At 25.5% G+C, this 21,832-nt stretch overlaps 1 protein-coding gene across 2 annotated transcripts in view; it reads left to right on the top strand.

Annotated features, from left to right (window-relative positions):
• Positions 1-11,971: 11,971 nt before the first annotated feature.
• The window catches only part of LOC135923263 (transcriptional coactivator YAP1-like), a 30,455-nt gene continuing 20,594 nt past the window's right edge, over positions 11,972-21,832 (top strand). For both annotated transcript variants that reach the window (XM_065457918.1, XM_065457917.1), the window contains exon 1: positions 11,972-12,782. In XM_065457918.1, coding sequence (XP_065313990.1) covers positions 12,085-12,782 — 698 coding nt within the window. In that variant the 5' untranslated portion in view covers positions 11,972-12,084. The remainder of the gene's footprint in view (positions 12,783-21,832) is intronic.

The raw sequence follows: 21,832 nt of genomic DNA, 5'->3' as shown, positions 1-21,832 counted from the left end.
CAGAAAGTATAAGTTTCGCCTTACTAAATAATATCTCAACACTATCACTTGGGCGCAAGGCAGTATTTAATTTTATATACATATTTTTAATATAAGAAAAATCATCAAAATTACTAATTTGTATTTTTAGATTTAAAAAAAGCGTCTAGGGAATTTTCTGTTATATTATTTTAAAAGTCCAAACTATAAACTTCCAATGGTGAACGTCCAATTTATTCATAATATCATAAACGATAATATAAACATTAATATTAATATGCAAACACATAACCAATAACTGAAATCTTCACAATCTCATCCATTCTTTGTTCTCCCCAGCTGGCATCCCGTGATCTCCCCTTCCCTCTTCTTTCCCCAAGGAAAATTAATTATTCATGTCATAAAAATGACTGACATTTAGTATATTATATTAAATTTATTTCTTCTTTTTTCTAATTGCTACAACAATTAGTATCCTTTTTTTTCAAAAAAATTATCAATGGAAGTCGTTTTTATGGTTCTAACTAGAACATCTTTGCCTGTTATCTCAATCATTAGTGTCTGGCGACAAAAAATTGTTTTACAAGGGGATAGAGGTTTAATCATCATGGTAAATTATGGATGAACTGCATCAATTATAAAATCGACAATAACTTTATCAATTTCTGAGAAATATTGGCATATGCAATATTATTAATCAATTTAGCCTGAATTGAATTGGTCTTTTTGAATGTAGTCTCCGCTATACCAAAATTAGATGTTTTTCTATTCTTTAAAACTGTTGGCATGAACATTTTTACAAAATACAAATACTATAGAATTTAAAAATGACAATTACCTTTAGGTGTTTTTTGAGGTTATAGCTGCTAGAATTATTTAAGGATATATTTTTTTACAGTTGGAACATATAAATTTGTAGCCAGCATTTGTTTTTTACATTAATTTTATTTTCAAACTTTGGAAATGGAAAATTTTTATTATTGTTATCAAAAACATTTTCTCCCAGGGTACCTTCCATTTCATTAATATCATATGTCTGACTTACAAAATTTCAATTAAGGATAATCACTGCATCATTAAATAATACAACCTTAAGAAAAATATTATTTATTCAATTGATTATTATATATGAATGTTTTAATTTTATACTAGTAAGATGTAAAAATAAAATATTAGAATTTCAAATATATTATAATTTTATAATGATGTAAATTTTAAAAAAATATTGATAAAAAAGAATAATTTGAAAAATATAGATAAAAATTATGAAAAAAACTTAATAAAAAGGTTCCGTATTTTTTGCTAAACGACCATCGTGAAACGGGCTATTTCGTCTCATCTTAACAGTCTCAAACTATTTTAGACGAAATAAAAATATAATTAAATAACTTAAAGATATTGTAATATTAAAAATATCAGACATTATAATTTTTAATTTTTTTTAAATATACAGTTTTCAACAAACAATGTCAAATGGTAAAGTCGTTTATAATGTCCAACACAAATTTCAAAAAATTTATCCATATCAGGCCACATTGATAAAATAGAAACAGATTTTTTTATTATTCAAATGTTAATATAGGGAATACATTTTTTTTAATAATCTTTTCAATATCTTTACCCAAACCCGGCCACATTGTGAAAAAAAATTTTTTTTTTTATCACCATAATAAAAACTTTGTAATTTAAAAAAATAATCATATCATGTTATCATCTATGCTCTATTCATAAAGACAATGATATCTACAAACATAAAATAAATTAAGGTCCGTGAAGTTGGCCCCCCACTTTTGGGTTTTCAATGGTTTATCAGTTGGACTGATTTGTACCCTATTTGAACCGTTTTCAGTTCGATTTGTACCATCACCGTTTTTGAGATATTCAAAGAACAAAATGGGGGTCAAACTTCACGACAGCCCCCCAACTTCTGAATTTAAAAATAAAAAGTGTATAGGTCGATAGAGGATGATTTGTGCCGTTTTCAGTTCGATTTGTACTATCACCGTTTACCAGCTATTGACCGTTAAAAATATGGCGCCAAAAATAAAAAACACTCAAAATTTATTTTTTTAAAAATTTCTTAACGTACAACGATAGAGAATTATTAACAGAAAAACGTTAGAGTAGTAATATAAGAAATGGTAACTGGTTTTTATTTCACATTCAATATAAATTTATATCAAAAACAACCCAAATTTCATATGATCATCTAAATTTTTATTACTGTTTAAAATACGGCTAATCACCTGATTTAAAACAAAGACAATTAATAATAATATATTATCTTCTCGAAAATATTTTAAATAACGTCCATATTTGTCAATTACAAATCAACAAATACAATACAGACGCCCCCCCCCCCCTTTCTTGAGAAATCAAACTGGGGTATATACAACTTACATATATATATATAATCTAAGTTAATGTCAACAAAATTCTAATAAATGATCAACAATAATTATTATAATTATTTATTTTCATTAAATTTTCTTTATTCTGTTTCAATAAGTTCCTTATTTTCTCTTAACCATACGTAATAGTTGTCATTGTGCTGTTGATTATCATTTAAACGGTGTGTGGGTCATAGCTTGATTGATATTGTACTGTTGAGTCATTAAATCTTTATGGTTAGTAAATCATAGCTTGATTGATCAATAGCATCATTGGTCAGTCATGATTATTCTTATCTTAAGCTTGGTAAAATCCATTGATTGATCCGTAGCATCATTGGTCAGTCATTATCATTCTTATCTTAAGTTTGGCAAAATCAATCCAGCATCATTGTAGTTGATTGGGCTAAATCATTGTGGTTGATTGGACAGAATATTACAAAGAGTAAGTCAGTCAAATGTTTTTTTTAATTATATCCAAAATGTATTCTTTATTTTTTTCTTTTAACATTTTCTTGACAAATAATGATATAGTTTTATTATATAAATTATCTTTGTTCTAGGTATATCTTTGTTATTATTGATATTATTATATTTATTATTATTGATAATTATATAATATATTTTATAAAAATCGAATTTGTGATTATAAGAATTATTATATTTTTTGCTTATGGTTATAAATACTTTATAGAATAATAAAATTTATGTTTCGGAACTATCGTAAAAGTTAAGTATTTTTTAAGAATAATAATTTATTTTTCGGAGCTATCGTAAAAATGGTGCCGATTTTCCAAACACGGAGAAGACACTTGGGAAAAATTTGATGCAATAAAAATATAAAAATATACGATCATGTACCATTAGAAAATAAAAAAGGAAATTCGAAATAAAAGGTAAAATTTTGTTCTGTTGAAATTTAATGTATTGTTTAATAGTGATTTTGGTAAATAATTGCATTAGCTTATTTTTTATCATTTAAAAATTATTTTTAGTAAAATTATTAATTAGTTTGTTATAAATAAAATTTAATTTGGTATTTAAAAGGTTTTTTTGGATAAAAATAAAATTTAAAGATGCTGAATAGGAAAAATATTAAACAAACAATTATTTTGAAATTAAAAATTTTTCTCAATTAGGTATTTACTATAGCGATAATCTTAATATTATGGGTTATAGTTTATTTTTGGTATAAGAAAAGGAATGGAAATAAAGATATAAATAGAATAAGAATATTGAAACAAATGGAAATGGAGAAAAATGAAAAAATTGGAGAATTTAAAAAATAAATGGAAAATTTATTTAATGAAATGTGTATTGTGAAATTTGATGAAAAAAAAGCGGAATATTAAAAACAGATATCTTTAGCGATTTTGAAAAAAGAAAATTTGAAATTAATATTAATAAACCATGTATCATTAGAGATTCTGAAAAGGAAAAGATGAAATTGATATGGAAAATAAAAATGCAAAAAAAAAACGAAATTAAAAAAATGGAAAAAGAAAAAAGAGATTGAAATTGAAAAAATGAAAAGGGAAATGAGAGAAGAATGGGAATTTGAAAGGAAAGAAATAGAGGAAATGGAAATAAAATATAGAGAAAGATGAGTTAGAAAAGAGAAAAGAAATATTGAAAGTAGAAATGGCTGAAATGAAAATAAAAATAAAAGAATTGGAGGAGAAAAATGAAAAAAAAGGAACATATCAAAATTATGGAAATAATAGAGGGGGAAATGGATATAGAGTTGAATATAGTAGGAATCAATCTTATAGGACGGGGCAAAAGGGAGCATGTTATAATTGTGGAAAGTATGGTCATATAAGCAGAGAATGTAATGAAAGAAAGAATCAAAGGATGTTACCAAAGATATGTTAATGTGGAAATAAAGGACACAATGCAGAAGATTGTTACGTTCAAGCATATAAGCTGTTAGATGAAAAACAAAAATGACTTCGTGTGAGAATTGTAGAAATTTTGGATATAATCAAGACAAATGTTATAAAAATGAACAAAGATCAAAGCATTTCCAGCTGAATAATATTTAAAAAATGAGCGGAAAAATACACATGAAAGAAACAATGTGGGACATATAACTTGTTTTAAATGCCCTAATATTGGACATTGTGCGAAATATTGTACAGTAGGATGACTGTATAATAGTGAAATTAAAAAATTTGGAGGAGTTACATCAAAGAATCCAGTGAATCAAATGAATAATATTATATGTGAAAATACAATGAATGTTAATACTGAAATAAAAAATGGAGGAAATGGAAATAGAAATTATGGGAATTATAAATATATGTTGGGAAATTTAACCCAAGGGAATACACAAATATCTAATTTACCGATTTTAACGTTAGAAGATAATAAATATGATGAATGTCCAAGGGTAAAAGTGAATGTAGATAATAAAGATATTTCGATGTTATTGGATACAGGGGCAATAATATCTGTTATGGGGTATGATTAATTTAACCAATTATGGACAAATGGACCTATAATTAAAGATAAAATGAGAGTAAAACAATTGAATGGATCGGAAATTATAAATAGTAGTTGGCCGAAAACCAAAGGACCGCGGGAAAGAATTCACTTAGATTTCTTTGAGTGGAAAAGGTTTTAATTTATTTTATAAAGTGCATAAATTAACCACGGGAATTGTGATGAAATAGTGTAAAAAAATATTTTCAAGATTTGGAATTCCGAAAATTATGGTATCGGATGGTGGTCTAGAATTTATTAGTACGGGAATTAAAAATATTTGTGTGAAATTAAATATAAATCATATAGTTGCACCACCTTATCATTCTAGTTCAAATGAACAGGCTGAGAAGATGGTGGCTATAGTAAAAAATTGGTTAATAAAAACTAGAGAAGACCGAGGGGAGATGTGAATATTGCAGTTGTATTATAATGATGCTATGGTTGGTAAATAACCTGCGGAAAAATTATTGGGTAGAAAAATAAATATATTTTTAGATATGTTAAAACCTACAGAAATTGTTGAGATTCAGGAGAATAATGATCAAGTAAAATACATTGTGAATCAATTAGTGTGGGTTAGAGTGTATAGAAAAAGTAAAAAATGGGGAAAGAACAGAGTGGTAGAAAATTTGGAGAAATAAAAATTGTGTTTGGTAATAATAGAAAATCAAAGTGTAGTGGTAAGACACTGTGATCAATTAAGAGATCGAGCTGAATAAAAATTGGTATGTAAAATTAAATCTTTTAAATTATATACATATAAATTATTTAGGGGTAAATTGAGTATGGATCACTTAGTACAATTTTGAAGAGGATTTGATATCACATATAAAATTTGGTGAAATTATATTGATAGTTCATTTTGAATGTTGTTAAGTGGTAAAATTGTATTTTATTGAAGTACATACAAATTTATAAAATGTAGATTCAAATGTGAAGTTGGTTTTAAACTTTTTATAGGGAAAAATTTTGTATATTGTTGAAAATATAATTATAAAAAAACAGCAAATGGTGATAAGATAATAGATAAGAAAAAATTTAGTTTAAAAAATTGAAAAGGAGAAAAGTTAGATGATAAAGAAGGGAGTATAATATAAATTGAGGGAATACATTGCAAAATTTAATTTAATTTGATGAAATGGTGGAATAAAGACAAGTGAGCAAAATTTATAAAAACTATTAATGGTGTTTAAATAGTAATGTTTATAAAAAAGGTTATAAATACAGTATTATCAAAATAAAAGAAATGATAAGGTTAAGGTGGATAAAATAAAAATGTAATTAATATAAAAACATAATGTTTATTAACGGTTAATGATGCTTACTACCAAGTGAATGTATGGAAATATTCTAGATACCAACCTAATTTGCTAAATACCGACCAAAATTTATTAAAATGTAATAAGACCCTTATTATTTAATATATTAATATGGAATCACGTGGTCGAGTCCGGCCTCCTATATATTATCCCCCCAAGGATGGAACCACCAAGTTAGAATAAGAAAAAAAACATATTCCCGGGATTAAGCTCTTGCCTACTAGGCCATAGAGGCTTTCCAAAAATCACGATTTTTCAAATATATATTATAAATATATTTGGTAGTGTTTATCCAAATGAAAAATGAACAAAATTAAAATTTGATAGGTAGTACCTTAAGGTAGTAAGCATCATTAACCTTTATTAACATTATTTTTTAAAATAATACAAAATTGAAATAGAGTTTTGTTTTGTTTGTGTGTAATTTATAAATAAAATTTGCACGTGTTAATTTAATAATATTATAATTTCGTTATATCGACAATTTATTTCAAGGTAAGTTATAATAATAGCAAAAAAATATAATATTAGTAAATCACAATTATATAAAGTCATTAATTCTTGCTATTTTTTTGTTGATTGAGATTCAAGTTCCCTTTTAGCGCTAACATTATAAACACAATGGCCAAAGTCTATACTATGCATAGGATGTTCAATTACGGGGTTTCGGATATTGAAAAAATAAAGCTAAGATAATTGTATTTTACTATGTTTATGACTAATCGTTGGCGTAGGTAGAATCCCTCGATGAGATCCTCGGTCGTAGCAGAGATAACAGTTTTGGATTAAATAAAAAATTTAGTATTTATTAATTATTAACTGATGGAAACCTACTATTTAAAATTAGCAAATGTTATGCTACAAGTAAGCACCTATGGGTAGCTCATTATAGAAAGCGTGGGGAGCTTTCTAATCAAGTTCCTGAGAGATCTGGGGTAAAAGAAAAAAAATTCTTTGACAGTACCAATTCATGTACAATCAATGCCTAGATTTCAAAGGTCTACACTATTTCCACAGTTTCATTTAACGTGTTATGTATGTGGGATAACACAACGCAGTTAATTGTCCATCCAATCAAATCAATTTTTCATAATCCTGGAACAATGCAAGAGATTCAACTTGTTCAGATCATATCTCAAGCTGCCCCTTAAGCTACCCCCAAATTAATGTTAAGTAAGAACATATCGTTGGTGCTCATAGATAAAAGAAAAAATTTCAACATCCGGAAGATTCCCATGAAAAAGATATATGAATAGAAGGTGAAAAGACCATCAATTATTCCCAAGACTATGTGGGTACCGAGGATGTCCAAGAAGAATTCGCAGAAATGGCGATTAATGAGGTGATCGAATAAGAAGAATATTTTGAAATTAATAGTTTTTTATAAAAACGCATAATATTATAGTTTTTAAATGTTTAATACAATAGTAGAAATAGTTTTTTTTAAAGTATATTGAGAATACCTCTGAAAAATAAGGGAGGTGTTCTAAGTATATGTTTTTGTGTTGTATTATTGATATTATTATATTTATTGTTATTAATAGTTATTAAATATTTTTTTAAAAATATCGAATTTGTGATTATATGAATTATTATGTATTTTGCTTTTGGTTAATAAATAATTTCTAGAATAATGAAATTTATTTTTCGGAACTATCGTAAAAGTTAGTATTTTGTAAGAATAATAATTTATTTTTTGGAGCTACAATAGAAATCTTCAACCATTTTTTCGAAAATTATATCCAAAATATATTCTTTATATTTTTCTTTTAATATAATCCCAGATACACTTCTTTCCTATCAATCATAATCCTAGATTTTAGATATTAACAAAATTTCTGATCCCAATATTCATATGAGACTTTTTATTAAATGATGGATCCCTTTCCTCCCTTTTCCTTGGATCTAAAATAATATCAAATGGCCAATTCCTTTCATTTATATAACTTTCAAATTTTTTAACATATTTGCATATGTAAATTAATATTTATATATATAAAATCAAAAATATTTTAATTAATTTACCTTTTACAATATGACGCATGCATCAGAGTTGTTAAAGTAGCGCGCTATCTTTTTTGGTAGCTATAGCTAATAGCCGCTACTTTTTTTAAAATTATTTAATTAGCGCGCTACTTTTTTTAAAAGTAGCTAAGTAGCGTGCTACTTCGCTTACTTTTAAAAAATATAATGAATGTAAGTATAAACATGAAAATTTAAATATAATATCATAATTAATTATAATTTTTATAATTTATTATTTAATTTTGAAATTTAAATATATTTTCAATTTTTAATTTATATTTTCAATCTGTGTTAATAATCTAAAATGGCATCGCCCATGGATAACCAAATCCTTGAAAATGATTCAGACATGGAAGATTCAATGGAAGAAAATGTACTTAATAGCTCTAATAACGATTTCCCATTCCCTAGATTTGAAAAATTTTTTAAAATAAATATTAAAACAACTGGATTCAAATTCCTGTGCTTAAAATGTAAAAAGAAAATATCATCAAATCAATCGAGTAGCTATAACCTGAAAAAACACCTAAAGGTAAATTGTTATTTTTACATTATAATATTATTTATTTTATTAGACTTGCTATAAGGAAATAGAGAAACATATAAAAAATTTTGGTATAGGAGAATCTTCATTCAAAAAACAAATACTATCCAAACCAAATTAACTGATAATAAACATGCCAATATTTCATAAAAATTGGCTGATAAAGTAATTGTTGATTTTATTATTGACACGGTTCAGCCATTGTCCTTGGTTGCGATAGGCTAATGGCGAAGCTGAATAATCTTACTACAACAAACATAGATTGCCGAGTATCTACCACGAAGACATCCTCAAATAATTTTTTTGAAATTAAAGATGATTTAATAGAAAATCTAATTGATCTTTTTTTTCAATCAAAAAATATTGAAACGAATATTTTTGATAATTTTTCATATATTAAAAATTTATATATAAAATTAAATATCCCCTTGCCCTCAAGTGCTAGTGTCGAGAGATTATTTAGTAAAGCAAAGCTTATAGTCGCTCTAGACTTGGGGATGATAATATTGAAATGATATTATTAAAATGCAACAAATTAAAATAAATATTTATTTATATTGCTTATTTTTTTATAATCTAAACTAACTATATTTTTATATTTATAAATGTTGATTTTTATATATTATTTATTATACATTTACATTATAAGCAAAAAAAAAATTAAAAAAAATTTGTTTCAATTTTTCTAAATTTTTTTTTATAAAAAGTAGCTTAAAAGTAGCTAAAGCTACTTTTGAAAAAAAGTAGCTAATAGCGCGCTATTTTTTTTGACAAATAGCGAAAGCCGTAGCGCGCTACTTTTTTTGACAAATAGCTATAGCGGTAGCGCGCTACTTTTAAAAATAGCGTTTAACAACTCTGGCATGCATATACATAAACTTCTAACATTATACTTTGAACTATTTATAACATTAACCAAAAGCAAAAAATATAATAATTCATAATATCACAAATTCGATTTTTTTAAAAAAATATTAATAAATATCAATAATAACAAATATAATAATATCAATAATACAACACAAAAACATATACCTAGAACACTTCCCTTATTTTTCAAAGGTATTCTTAGGCATATTAAACAAATTTATATATACTTAAAAAACACTATTTCTACTATTGTATTAAACATTTAAAAACTATTTTATTATACATTTAAAAAAAAAACTATTAATTTCAAAATATTCTCCTATTCGATCACCTCATTAATCGCCATTTCTGCGAATTCTTCTTGGAGTTCCTCGGTACCCACAATAGTCTTAGGAATAATTAATGGTCTTTTCTGTTCATATATTTTTTTCATAGAAATCTGAAATTTTTTCTTTTATCTATAGGCACCAACGATATGTTCTTACTCATCATTAATTTGGGGGTAGCTTAAGGGGCGGCTTGAGATATGATTTGAACAAGTTGAATCCCTTGCATTGTTCCTGGATTATGAAAAATTGAATTAACGTAACCTTGATTGGATGGACAATTAACTGCGTTGTGTTATCCCACATGCATAACACGTCAAATGAAACTGTGGAAATGGTGTAGACCTTTGAAATCTAGGCATTGATTGTACATGAATTAATACTGTCAAAGAATTTTTTTCTTTTACCCCAGATCTCTCAGGAACTTGATTAGAAAGCTCCATTCACGCTTTCGATAATGGGCTACCCATAGGTGCTTACTTGTAGCATAACGTTTGCTAATTTTAATAGTAGGTTTCCATCAGATATTTAATGATGAGTTAATTATAATAATCAGGTATTTTAATATTAGTAATAGCCCATTCTTAGCATAGATAGGGAAGGGAAACTAGTATTTTAAATGAGAGTTGAAATATTAATTTGCAAGAGAGTATTTAAAATAGATTCATTATTTTATAAGATAATCAAATTTTTCAAATAATTTATTATTAGACCTTTGCCGTTTCGGCCTACTTAACATTATGCCAAAACAAAATAACCTTTCAATTGGAGCTGATTAAGGTATTGCAGTATTATATTTATAAAAAATTTCCTTAATGAAAGGATAATAATTAAGCATTTATAATGTATTTCGACATTCTTTAATATAATTTAAAACCTCGAGTTCAATGTTATATGTATTATTGAGCTCAGATACATCCCCAAAAGAAAAATAATCATCATTTTATTTATTAGATGTTAATCTATTGGTATTATAGTTTAAGCTTGATTATATACTCTGGTACTACATTTAGGGCGTCTTTTATTAATAAATTTTGAAAGTATTTTTTTATCATCTACTTAATCCATAAGTTCTTAAAATATGGATGTGATATTGATGTAAAAAAAGTCTCATTTTATTCAAATCCTAGGAAAATTTTTCTTAAAATCTATTGCCCATACAACCTTAGGTAGCTTCTAATAAAGGTAGACATCGCTGTAAACTTGATTATTTAAGATAACCTATACCACTTTTAACCGCACATAAATTACTTTAATATGTTTAACAAAATTTGTGTTTAATCATTTATCATATTTTTGTTTATACAGGTTTTATATCTAACCTGTAAATCTGTTTTAACTTTTATTTAAAAAAAATTTCGCTAGAAAATTTTAAGATTTGGATTTAATTCACGGGAATATAAAAAATATAATCTTTTATTTTGTTTTAGTGTTGTTATTTTTTATCTAACTACCTTAATATTTAGTTGCAAATTTTCCAGCTAATTTTGATTGTCATTATATTTAAAATATGGTGGAAAAAAATAAGGAAATTAATACAAGATTCTCGAAGAAAATAAGATATATACTGTGATATGTAAAATTTTAACATGATATTAAAAATAATCTGTATTTGTATCTTTTGTCAAAAAATGAAAATGACAAAGATACAAGATTCTTTTCAGAATAAAAGATCTTAGATACAGATACTAGTATCTTATAAAAAATGTCAAAAATATACTGAGTACAAGATACATTCGCGGTACGGCACAACTCTGAATCTATGGTATTATTGTAGTTTTCTAATAATATATTCCACTAGGTTAAATTATATAATAAAAAATGCAGTTTAAAAATTCTATCTATTTAAAGAATTAAAATAAATAAATAATTTAATTATATAATATATCCATAAAAAATTAAATAAATTTGTCAAAATCATGTTTTAAAAAATTAATTTTTTTAATTTGACAGTAGTTGTCAGTATCATCTTCTGTCTATCATTATTTGAAAATGCGATATAATTCATTGTTCAAGATACGCATTGTTAGATCATTCCGCCACATTATAGCTTGTAAACATATGCTTAATTTGAATTAACAAAATTAAGAAACATTGATGTTTATTTCATGATATAAATCTCAGGAGTTATATAAAATTGCACAATGGATGAGGTAAAGGATAAATCTAGATCTTTGCCTATTCAGCCTCTGCACCAACCTTCAAATCAAATTGTTCATATAAGAGAAAATAGCGATTCTGAGTTAGAGCGGTTATTTTCTGCAGCGATTAATCCTAATTATGATCTAAACATAAAACACACTCCAATGCGGAATCGTAACTTACCACAGTCATTTTTTAACCCTCCTGATTCAGGATCAAGTCGATCTTCTATTCAACATAGTAGAGATTCAAGTAGGGATAGTACATATTCTCACAACTCATCAATTCACGGAAATGCATTGTTGCCACCTCCACCAAATAGGAAAAATAATTTAAATCGTACACTTATGCCATCTGCAATTCATTTTAGAGCACACTCCTCTCCAGCCACACTTATTCAAGATTTAAATCTTGCAACTTTAAGATTGAAAGATAGGAAAAATAAGGCAATGAATCATCAGCGACAAAGAAGTTATGATATCATAGAAGAAAATATTAACTCTAATATATTTTCACCATCAAATTCTGAAATTTTATATAATGAACAGCTTAATAATGAATCAATATATAATGATCTAAACAACAATCTCCAGCAAATTAATTTGTTAAATAAATCTCAAGAATTTGATTTTTGGAACAATTTAAAACAAAGAAAGATGAATTCTACTTCAAGTGACAATATTTTGGAGGAAAAAGATGGGTAATATTAAATATATAAAACTTTATAAAAGATAATAATTTTACTGCTAGCTATGCTTATCAATGCTCAATTATTTGCTATAATATGTAAATTTTTATGCAAAAATATTCATTATTTCAGTATAAAAGCTAAATAATGTTTAAACCTTTAGGGATATTAGGATTTTAAAAATAATTTATTTTCTATAAACATAAATTATAAGCTATTTTTAGAAATTTTCAACTAATATGGTTATTTAGATATAAAAAAAATTTATATTTTATTTAAATTATTACACAAATATTCCTTTTAATGTAATTATTTTTTATGAATATCTTAGATTTTTATGTATTGTAAATCAATCACAAAATTTTAGTATAAAAAGGTTTGAGATTCTTAAAATTAATGTATGCACTTTGATTCATTCCACTGATAAAATGGAACAGGTGGGATCAAGCCAAAATGTTACAGAGGGGTCTCAAATTATTGGGAGGGACCCATAAAATTTTTTATTCCCAAGATTTTTGTGCTATTCTGCTTGATTTACATATTTTAGCCCATTATTTAATTTATTTCCTTGTCTGTTTATTTAAAAAAACGTCATTTTTCTCTATAAACATAAAGTTTTATAGACTAAAGGGTAAGAATTCCTTCTTGGCCAAAGGAATTTTTCATATATATTTTCTAAGCTAATAAAAATTATCCCCCTTCACCTCCTCTCTCCCCCAATAATGAATATTACTAGTTAAATATGGTCAATCAATCAAGTTTATTTGACCAATCAAATATAGCCAACTTTAAATGTTATTTTATTATTAAATCTATTCCATAGTTATTGTCATACCCATTTGATTGAATTAAATAACAATATTAAACAGTTGTATTATGTGCCTTGCTATAGTCCTGATACCCTTAACGAATTTGATCCCTAAACTGCCTTAAAAAGGATATTAATAAAATATAATGATTTTTTACAGTAGCTCAAATCAACAAAGAATGGAATCTAAATAACGACCGTCTACTCAACTTAAGGGGACAATATTTTACCAATTACATCTCAAATCGATTTTATTCCATCATAACAACTCTGGCTTGAAATCAAAAAGGAAAATAACCAATAAATAAGATAATACTAAAAAAAAAGTTATGAAATTCCTTATATTAATTTTAAAAGAATACGCTCCATTTAATTATTTATTAAGTCGAAAACAGCGAGACCTCTCTTATATAATTGCCTTTGGAAATATTCGGAGATTTTTAACGGGCGGTCTTTTTTTTAATTCACACTATCAATTTAAAAAAATAATAATTATAATCTCACTAGAAATCAATATAGCTCAAGGTAGGTTTCCCTTATAAAATAAAATGTCTCAACAACTACAAAGAGTTGTTTTAAATATATCTCAGCTGTTAGATATGTCTTTGCTGTTTGCTATGATCAAGAATAAATCTATTTTGAGGCACGTAAAAAATATGAGTTATCTTTATAATTGCATATTATTCAATCGTGCTAAGGTCCAATATCTTCAGAAAAAAATAGAAAAGACAATATTTTTAAAATAAGTTTTAAAAAATATATCAATACAACAGTTCCATTATGCTCTACCTACTTATTATATCTTCGATATAAAGGTGGAAATCTTAAGAATAATGAATTCGATGAAGCTTTTGACATAATAAAGGAACTAAGATTTCTTCAGGTTGGTCATAATCACTTTTTAACTGATATATTAAATTTTTAATGTAAAAGCGATATCTTTAATAAGAAAATCGAATAATATATTATTCATAATACGAATAACGATTAGTTTTTTAAACTAATATTTTTCAGATATTTTATTTAGTGAACAAAATAATTTATCTAATCGTACGTAAAATACAAAATAAAAATATTTAATTGTAATTACATAATAACTTTATTTAAAAAAAAGCAATTATTTCAGGCATAAAGTTTTCCTAATTGTTTCTCCTTTTTAGAGACACGCGATTTTTGATATCAAATTTAAGTATAAAAATAGACGCTTACAAGATGTTAAAAAAAGACTCAATTATTTCCTCTCCTACTGAGTGTATAAAACATTTAGTTTTAGGAGTGACTATCACAATTAAAATTTATGAAAGTGTCAGAAAAAATATATAAGTATTTGATTAGAGTGGCTAATTAAAAAATTAATTGCTGATATTTCCAAATAATTCTAAATAGACGTCGACTTGGTCTGAATCGGCCCTTGGAAAATTTCTATCGGAGTTTTCGACCCTGCCCATAAATACTTTTTCCCGGCTCACCTCTTCAAATATTTTATGAATAAGTTCTTCAACCTGGCCCTTTTTTTTTTATAAAGGACGACATAAATTTGCCTAATTATAAGCATTAAAAACATACGAAACTCCGGCTCGGCTCGTAAAAATATTTTAAACAAGTTATGGCGCAGCCTAAAAAAATTTTCCCACGAGCCTGGCCTAGTTGCACTTGACTTTTAATCCTGAAATTAACGAATAAATTTAATATTTACTAAAATCTACGATTAAATTTATTATTCGTCAAGTTATTTTTGAAAATTATTATTGGAATCAAATAATTTGTTATCAAATATCGAATATTTTTTTAATAAACCTAGATAGAATCTATAGACATTAGTCGGATGTCGCTACCCAGGGACTTTTTTTTTACCTTGCCCTTTAAGGGAAGTAACAAATATAGTAAATGGGCACTCGGATCCCGAATTCTCATATCTTTGCTGAATCCAAACCTAGAGCCGTTTTAAAATGGAGGGTAGTGTCGAAAAATACTAAAAATATAATATTAAAAAAAATAAATTAAAAAATTTTTTCTCACATTTTTCAATTCTAATACTTCCATTTTATGGGTAATATATTATTTTAAATGACACTTTATGCTACGTTACTTAACTTTTTTAAAATTTATATCAATTTTGAAAAAATATGAATTTTAAGTGCAAGTAATAATATTTTGTTATAAATGATAATTTATTAATATGTTATATAATAAGGATACGTTGCTTATCTTCTTTTATATCAATTTTAGAAATTGAAATATTTGGAATTTTGTGGAGATGGACGATGTTGATGATGACATGTAATTAATTTAGAGGGAATGATAGAAGATGTATCCATCAATTTATATTGCATTAGGTGTGCAGCCCATGCTCTCCCCTTAGCTGTTAATGATTCTGTGAAAAGTTAAATCTATTGATAAAGTAAGGAATATTGTAAAATATTTAAGAAATCCCAAAATTATTAGAATATTAAGAACAATGAAAAGGCTAATGGCAATATTGGATTGCACAAAACTCTAGTCCTCAGTTTATATGATGTTAGAACGATGATTGAAAGATTTCTGTTTAGATCTTAATCGTCTAAATATGATTGGAATCAAATAAAGGACCTTACTAGTGTATAGGAACATCCAAAAATAACAACACTAAGATTTTAATTAGAACAGTTTTGTTTATATGGCATATATGGGTTAAATAGCGATTAGATTTTGAAAAATTAGCTAGTTCTTTTCATATTAAATATCGTAAACCATGAAAATTCTATAGCCAAACTATTTGCAAAACAGCTTAGGATTAAGTTCAATTAGTATTGAGCAAAAACAGATGACTAAAGACCATCTTAAGGAATTATTATAGTATAAGTAATACTCTCTTTACAACATATTGGAAGCGACTACCACATCTACTGGATGTATTGATAATAATGATAAAACCGTTGATGACTTTGAAAATTTACTTTTAGATAGAGAAAAAAAATTATCATAAGATGAAAAAGTAACCATACATCCTATTACATCTTTAATGGAAAAGTTCTCACAGGTTAAGAAAATAAATAAGATGCAAATATTTTAAAATTGTGGGAAGAAAATTTTTCAATATATCCAGAACTATATATACCATCTAGAATCATCATGGTATGCCAGCAACACAGGTGCAATAATTTATAAGTATTATAAAGATAGCTATTTTTAGGTCAGCGTATAACTTGCATTTTTTTTAGAAATTCATATTATCAGATATGTGTGAAAATCTAAAAGATGACGTTTTAGAAGATGTTATATAAATGCGATTAATATGTGTATTTATATGGAGCATAAAAAAAAATGAAAAAAAATTGCTGTTTTGTCAATATTTCATTATATTCTCCAAACCCTGAACCTGGGCGAACCTTTTTTAAAATTTTATTCCTTTTCTGAACCCTGATCCATTTGACTTTTTTTTTATCGAAGGGTTTGTATCACGGATAGCAATCCTTTCAAGTTCTCTTCGAATAGAAATTAGTCTGTATTGGGATATTTAAAGATAGAGTTGAACTCGATTTAAAGCTTTGACTGCTGGAAAATTAGTTACAACTTACGATTAATTAAAAATATAAAATAAAATGATAATAGCTCAGTTGAATCCATAAAAAAATTTGACAGAAAGATAGTTTCTAGAATGAATTAATCGAAATATCAAATTTAATTATATGCATTCATTTATGAACATATTTTATTTACTTTTATAATTTACCATATAACATTAATATTGCTATTAAAATATATAATAATTAAAGATTTACCTAAAATTACTGCATAATACATAAATAATAATTTTAATTAAAATAAAGTAGGGGTATACTACTTTTTAGAGGCCGATCCGATCCGATATTCAATATTATATTGATATCGGCCGATTACCGATCCGATATCATATTTAATTTTGTATTCTGTAAAGATACCAATGGTTTTAATTTTTAATATACTTTTTATTAGTATAACATCTATAATTAACTATACCATAACTTATATCATTTAAATATATTATAATGATCAGTTAATTATAGTTTATATTCAATTCAATAAAATATTTTTATTGTTAAATCACTCTTAATAAGTAATACATTAATCTATATACATAATAAGTAATAAACAAATATATATGAAATTTGAAATAAATATTAAATAATATTTAACATTAATATATCGAAGATTTCTTTTTAGAAATACCAAAATTTCCAATTTATCAGAGGTCAGCCTGCAGCGATGGTAACTGTCAATATCACCAGCTTCACTAAAAACTGATTTTGAAGAAATTATCGCACACTTTTATAAACAGAATGCGCAAAAAAAATAACAATATGGCAGAATGTTTATTAATATTAAAAAAATATACGTAAAAATGGATTTCGATTTTATTTATAAAAATAAACGATTTTAGATATAACTCTTTTAAAAATTATCGGAGAATTTTATAATATTAGCCGATAACGGATATTTTAGATTGAGTGAAATATCTGCCCGATCCGATAAAAAATATCGGTACATCCCTAAAATAAAGTATAGGGGAGACCGGGGAGCTTGCGAGTCCTAAAAGGCAAACGTCGAGAAAATATAAAACTACTTGATAATATTGTATAATAATATCTCATTTTATTCCACTTATTTACTTTTATGCTATACATAAAAATACTTTTTTAACTATTAATTTTTCAAAATTTGGGGAGGGTTGAGGTACACCCGGGGAAGGATGAGCTTTCCTATGAGGCGCTTTTGAACTGTAATTTGATTATTTATATTTTTAAATAGAAAAATGATATATTTTATTGCAACTAACTTTATTATAAAAATAAGCCATAATGGAAAACAATTATAGGAAATTAGGGGAATTTATTTACAATTTAGACAAATAAAGAATAAATTAAAATTGCAAAGGATACCTGTGCCCAAAGAGATCATTTACCTGAAACAAAGACCCACAAACATTTTAGATGTTATTAGATAATTGCATAATATAGTTTCATGCTCTTTCATTAATATTTGTCCTGATATAGACAATTTAATATCTTGTTGTTTTATTAATATTGATTTATATCTTTTTACTTTTGAATAACTAAGTTTCTTTTCTCCATAACTGATAGCAAGGTCGGATTTTCATTAAATATATTCATGATTTTATCATTTGTTGGCTTTTTCTTTTTTTCTAATATAATATCTTACCATATTCAAATTTCAATAAGCAAAAGTAAATTTTAAAAATGGCTCTCAAAAAGCTCGTATGAACCTCTGAAAAGTATCCTCAGACCCTGAATAGCTTTAAAATGTAATTTTATGGTAGTTTATATTTTTTATTCAAATAAAGAATAGGATTTAATCTTTTATAAAGATAGTTATTAGATAATTAAAGCTTATATATATTTTTATTTTTGACAAATTTGCAGCAATTAAAAAGTTACATTTGAGGGTATAAATCATATATCATGTTATAAAAAAATATGTGTTCCGATACAAAAGAAAATTATAAACGCATAATCATAATGTAGTTAATATTTTGTTAAAAAATTAACCATTAGAGTTGAATACTCTAGAAAAAATTCCAAGGCTTCAAGAATCTCGGTCTCATAAGATCCCCGATCTCCCCTATATTTCCTATTTATTAAAAAAAGTTTTTTTTAAATGTGGCGGTCTATTTCAAAGCTTAAAATACTTGTAAAAAAATAACCAATAGGCAGTGTTGACCAGATTTGATGAAAACATCTCATTTTTTAAAATTTATTTGAAAATAAAATTATTTAACTTTCAAAAATTTTTTTATCAAATTTTACAAGTTTTATTTTATTTACGAATTAAAAAAATATGGAAATATTTTGAATTAAATCTGCATAACACTGTATATGATATTTTTAAAATAGTAAACAATCTACAAACATTTTTGCAAAAATTTATAAAAAGGTTCTGATGTTGGTTGGAAAATATTTTTGGGTAATATGGTATTAAAATAAATAATTACATGTAATCAATTTATTGATTTTAAATATTTTCTTAAAAATTAAAATATAAATTTATTTTTTTAGATTCCTTTACTATAATAAGAATATCATATCATATAAAAACATTTTAAATAATATTAGAACAATTAATTACATATTATGCTAAAAAAATATTCTGTTTTAATGGCTTTTTATCGATTTTCCTCATGATAGCCAAATAATGGCATTCCAATTTTTTTTAAATACAGATATAGTAGTGTTTATAAATCCTCAAAATTTATAAAAATCGGAGTAACTCATTATTTTGACAAAAACTTTTGAACAAAATTAAGTGGACCACCATATTAAATAAAAAATTAAAATATTTCAAAAAAAATAGGATATACTCTTTTAATATTCTGTAGTTTTTAGTAAATCTTTAAGAATGATAATCGGTAAGCGTAAAAATAGATTATTTTGCATACTTTGACCCTTGATAATATTATAAGCTAGTATTCTAAAATATAAACACTGCTTTAGTTACATATACCTTAGTTTGTTTAAAAAAATCAACCAAATCCCACTCTTGTCATCATGAAAATCTTGTTTTGTTATGAAATGACCCTCAATAATTTTATTTAAAATAATAAATATTAATTAAAATTTTTCAATCTAAAATTAACTTAATAGAAGGTGTAAAACCAAGTATTTTTTTAAAACACCTTTTTCAAATGCCATAAATTTTTTTAGACCCGAATCATGAGTGTTTAACTAGGTTTATCCAAAAATTATTCTCACTAGATTCGAAATTTACGAATATTTGAATAAGAAATTATTCTATTCAAAATTTTCTAATCAAATATGAATATACCGATTTGTTTTTTGGAAACATGACTGGTACGATTTTTTTTTGCTTATCATAATTTAATAACGTTTTTCCCCTCACTAACCCTGAATTCTCAGCGCGAATTCGCGAAGTCACACTAACTATGAATGCAGAGTAAGCTTTTATTACAAGAGTGTAACCTCGATTTAGCCGAATTATAAAAAATAGCTAAATCAAGATTTTAGCAAATTTGAAAATTTTTATATTGGTTATAATATTGGTATTGTTAACAGAAAAGTGGGTTCAGATTTTTAGATTTTTAACGGCTCCTAGGGTTGCTGTCAGGGCCCTCTAACATAGGGAATAAGAAATAGTTACATCATTAAAATCTTAGGGATGGGGATACTATTTTAGTAAATATAAATAATCAGTGCCTATTTTATAATTGAATTATTTATACATCATCGGGGGGGGGCGTTATTGGCTTAGGGGAGTGCCTACTTGTTCAGAACTGTTAATAAGCATTTAAAAATCTTAACAGTAAATAACCCTATATAATGTTCGATTCTTATAAAATTTTAATAAATAGTTCTGCTTCATAGATTTATTATTGTTCCGGTTTCAAGATTAGTATTGATATTGTAAGCCAATAACTTGTTGGTATTTGGGCCCACCTAAGCTTGGGCAAGGGCAAAAGTATGCTTAGTACGCGTATATTTTATGTAAGCAAGCTTTTGATATTTTCCTTTTGATTTAAAAACAAATAAAGAATTTAATTGACATTATAGTGCGCACAAATTGGGTGTTTACGTTTTGCCGTAATTTTTTAATAAAAAGATCGTAACGCTTTCCTATTTTAAATTTAGGTCGCCTTTATATTAATATTGTCTATTCAAAATTTTAACTAAGTCCTAAAAAGGATTTCTCTTTAAAAATTATATTGTTTATTTTAAGATATAAGTAAGTTATTTTTTTACATTTTATATAATATTACATGAATAATAAAAAATTTTGAAAAAAGAAAATCTTAAATGGTTGCTAACACCAAACCATAATTTTACCAATTTGTACGATACCATTCAATGCAGCGTTTGAAAAGCTTGTGCGCCCTATTATTTAATTTTTTTTTAAACTTATAACAAGAGCAGACGATCACGATTTTTTTGATCGAATACATAATTCTGTTTTGGCCTTCATTCTTTCCCTTTTATTTTTGAGTTAAATTAAATAATATTTAAAAGATAACATGCAATATTAATCTATTGAAATCTTGACAACCTTAACAAATATATTTCATCCATCCATCCATAGAATTAAATTTATTAACTATTTTTTAATTACTTTTTTATAATATAAATTACGGAAATTGCCAATCCCAACAATCTGGCTATAATATTCCTCCATATGATACATTTCACCATGATGCCTTTAATATTATAATTATAAAAAAAGTTTGTTAAAAAAAATTTATGATTATTTTGTTCTTTAATGTTTAGTAATA

This window comes from Gordionus sp. m RMFG-2023, chromosome 2 (genome assembly GCF_954871325.1).
Source record: "Gordionus sp. m RMFG-2023 chromosome 2, tfGorSpeb1-WG-v2, whole genome shotgun sequence".
Taxonomy (NCBI): Eukaryota; Metazoa; Nematomorpha; class Gordioida; order Chordodea; family Parachordodidae; genus Gordionus; species Gordionus sp. m RMFG-2023.
Note: the sequence above shows the minus strand (reverse complement) of the source record. Positions and strands in the feature narration are given on the sequence as shown.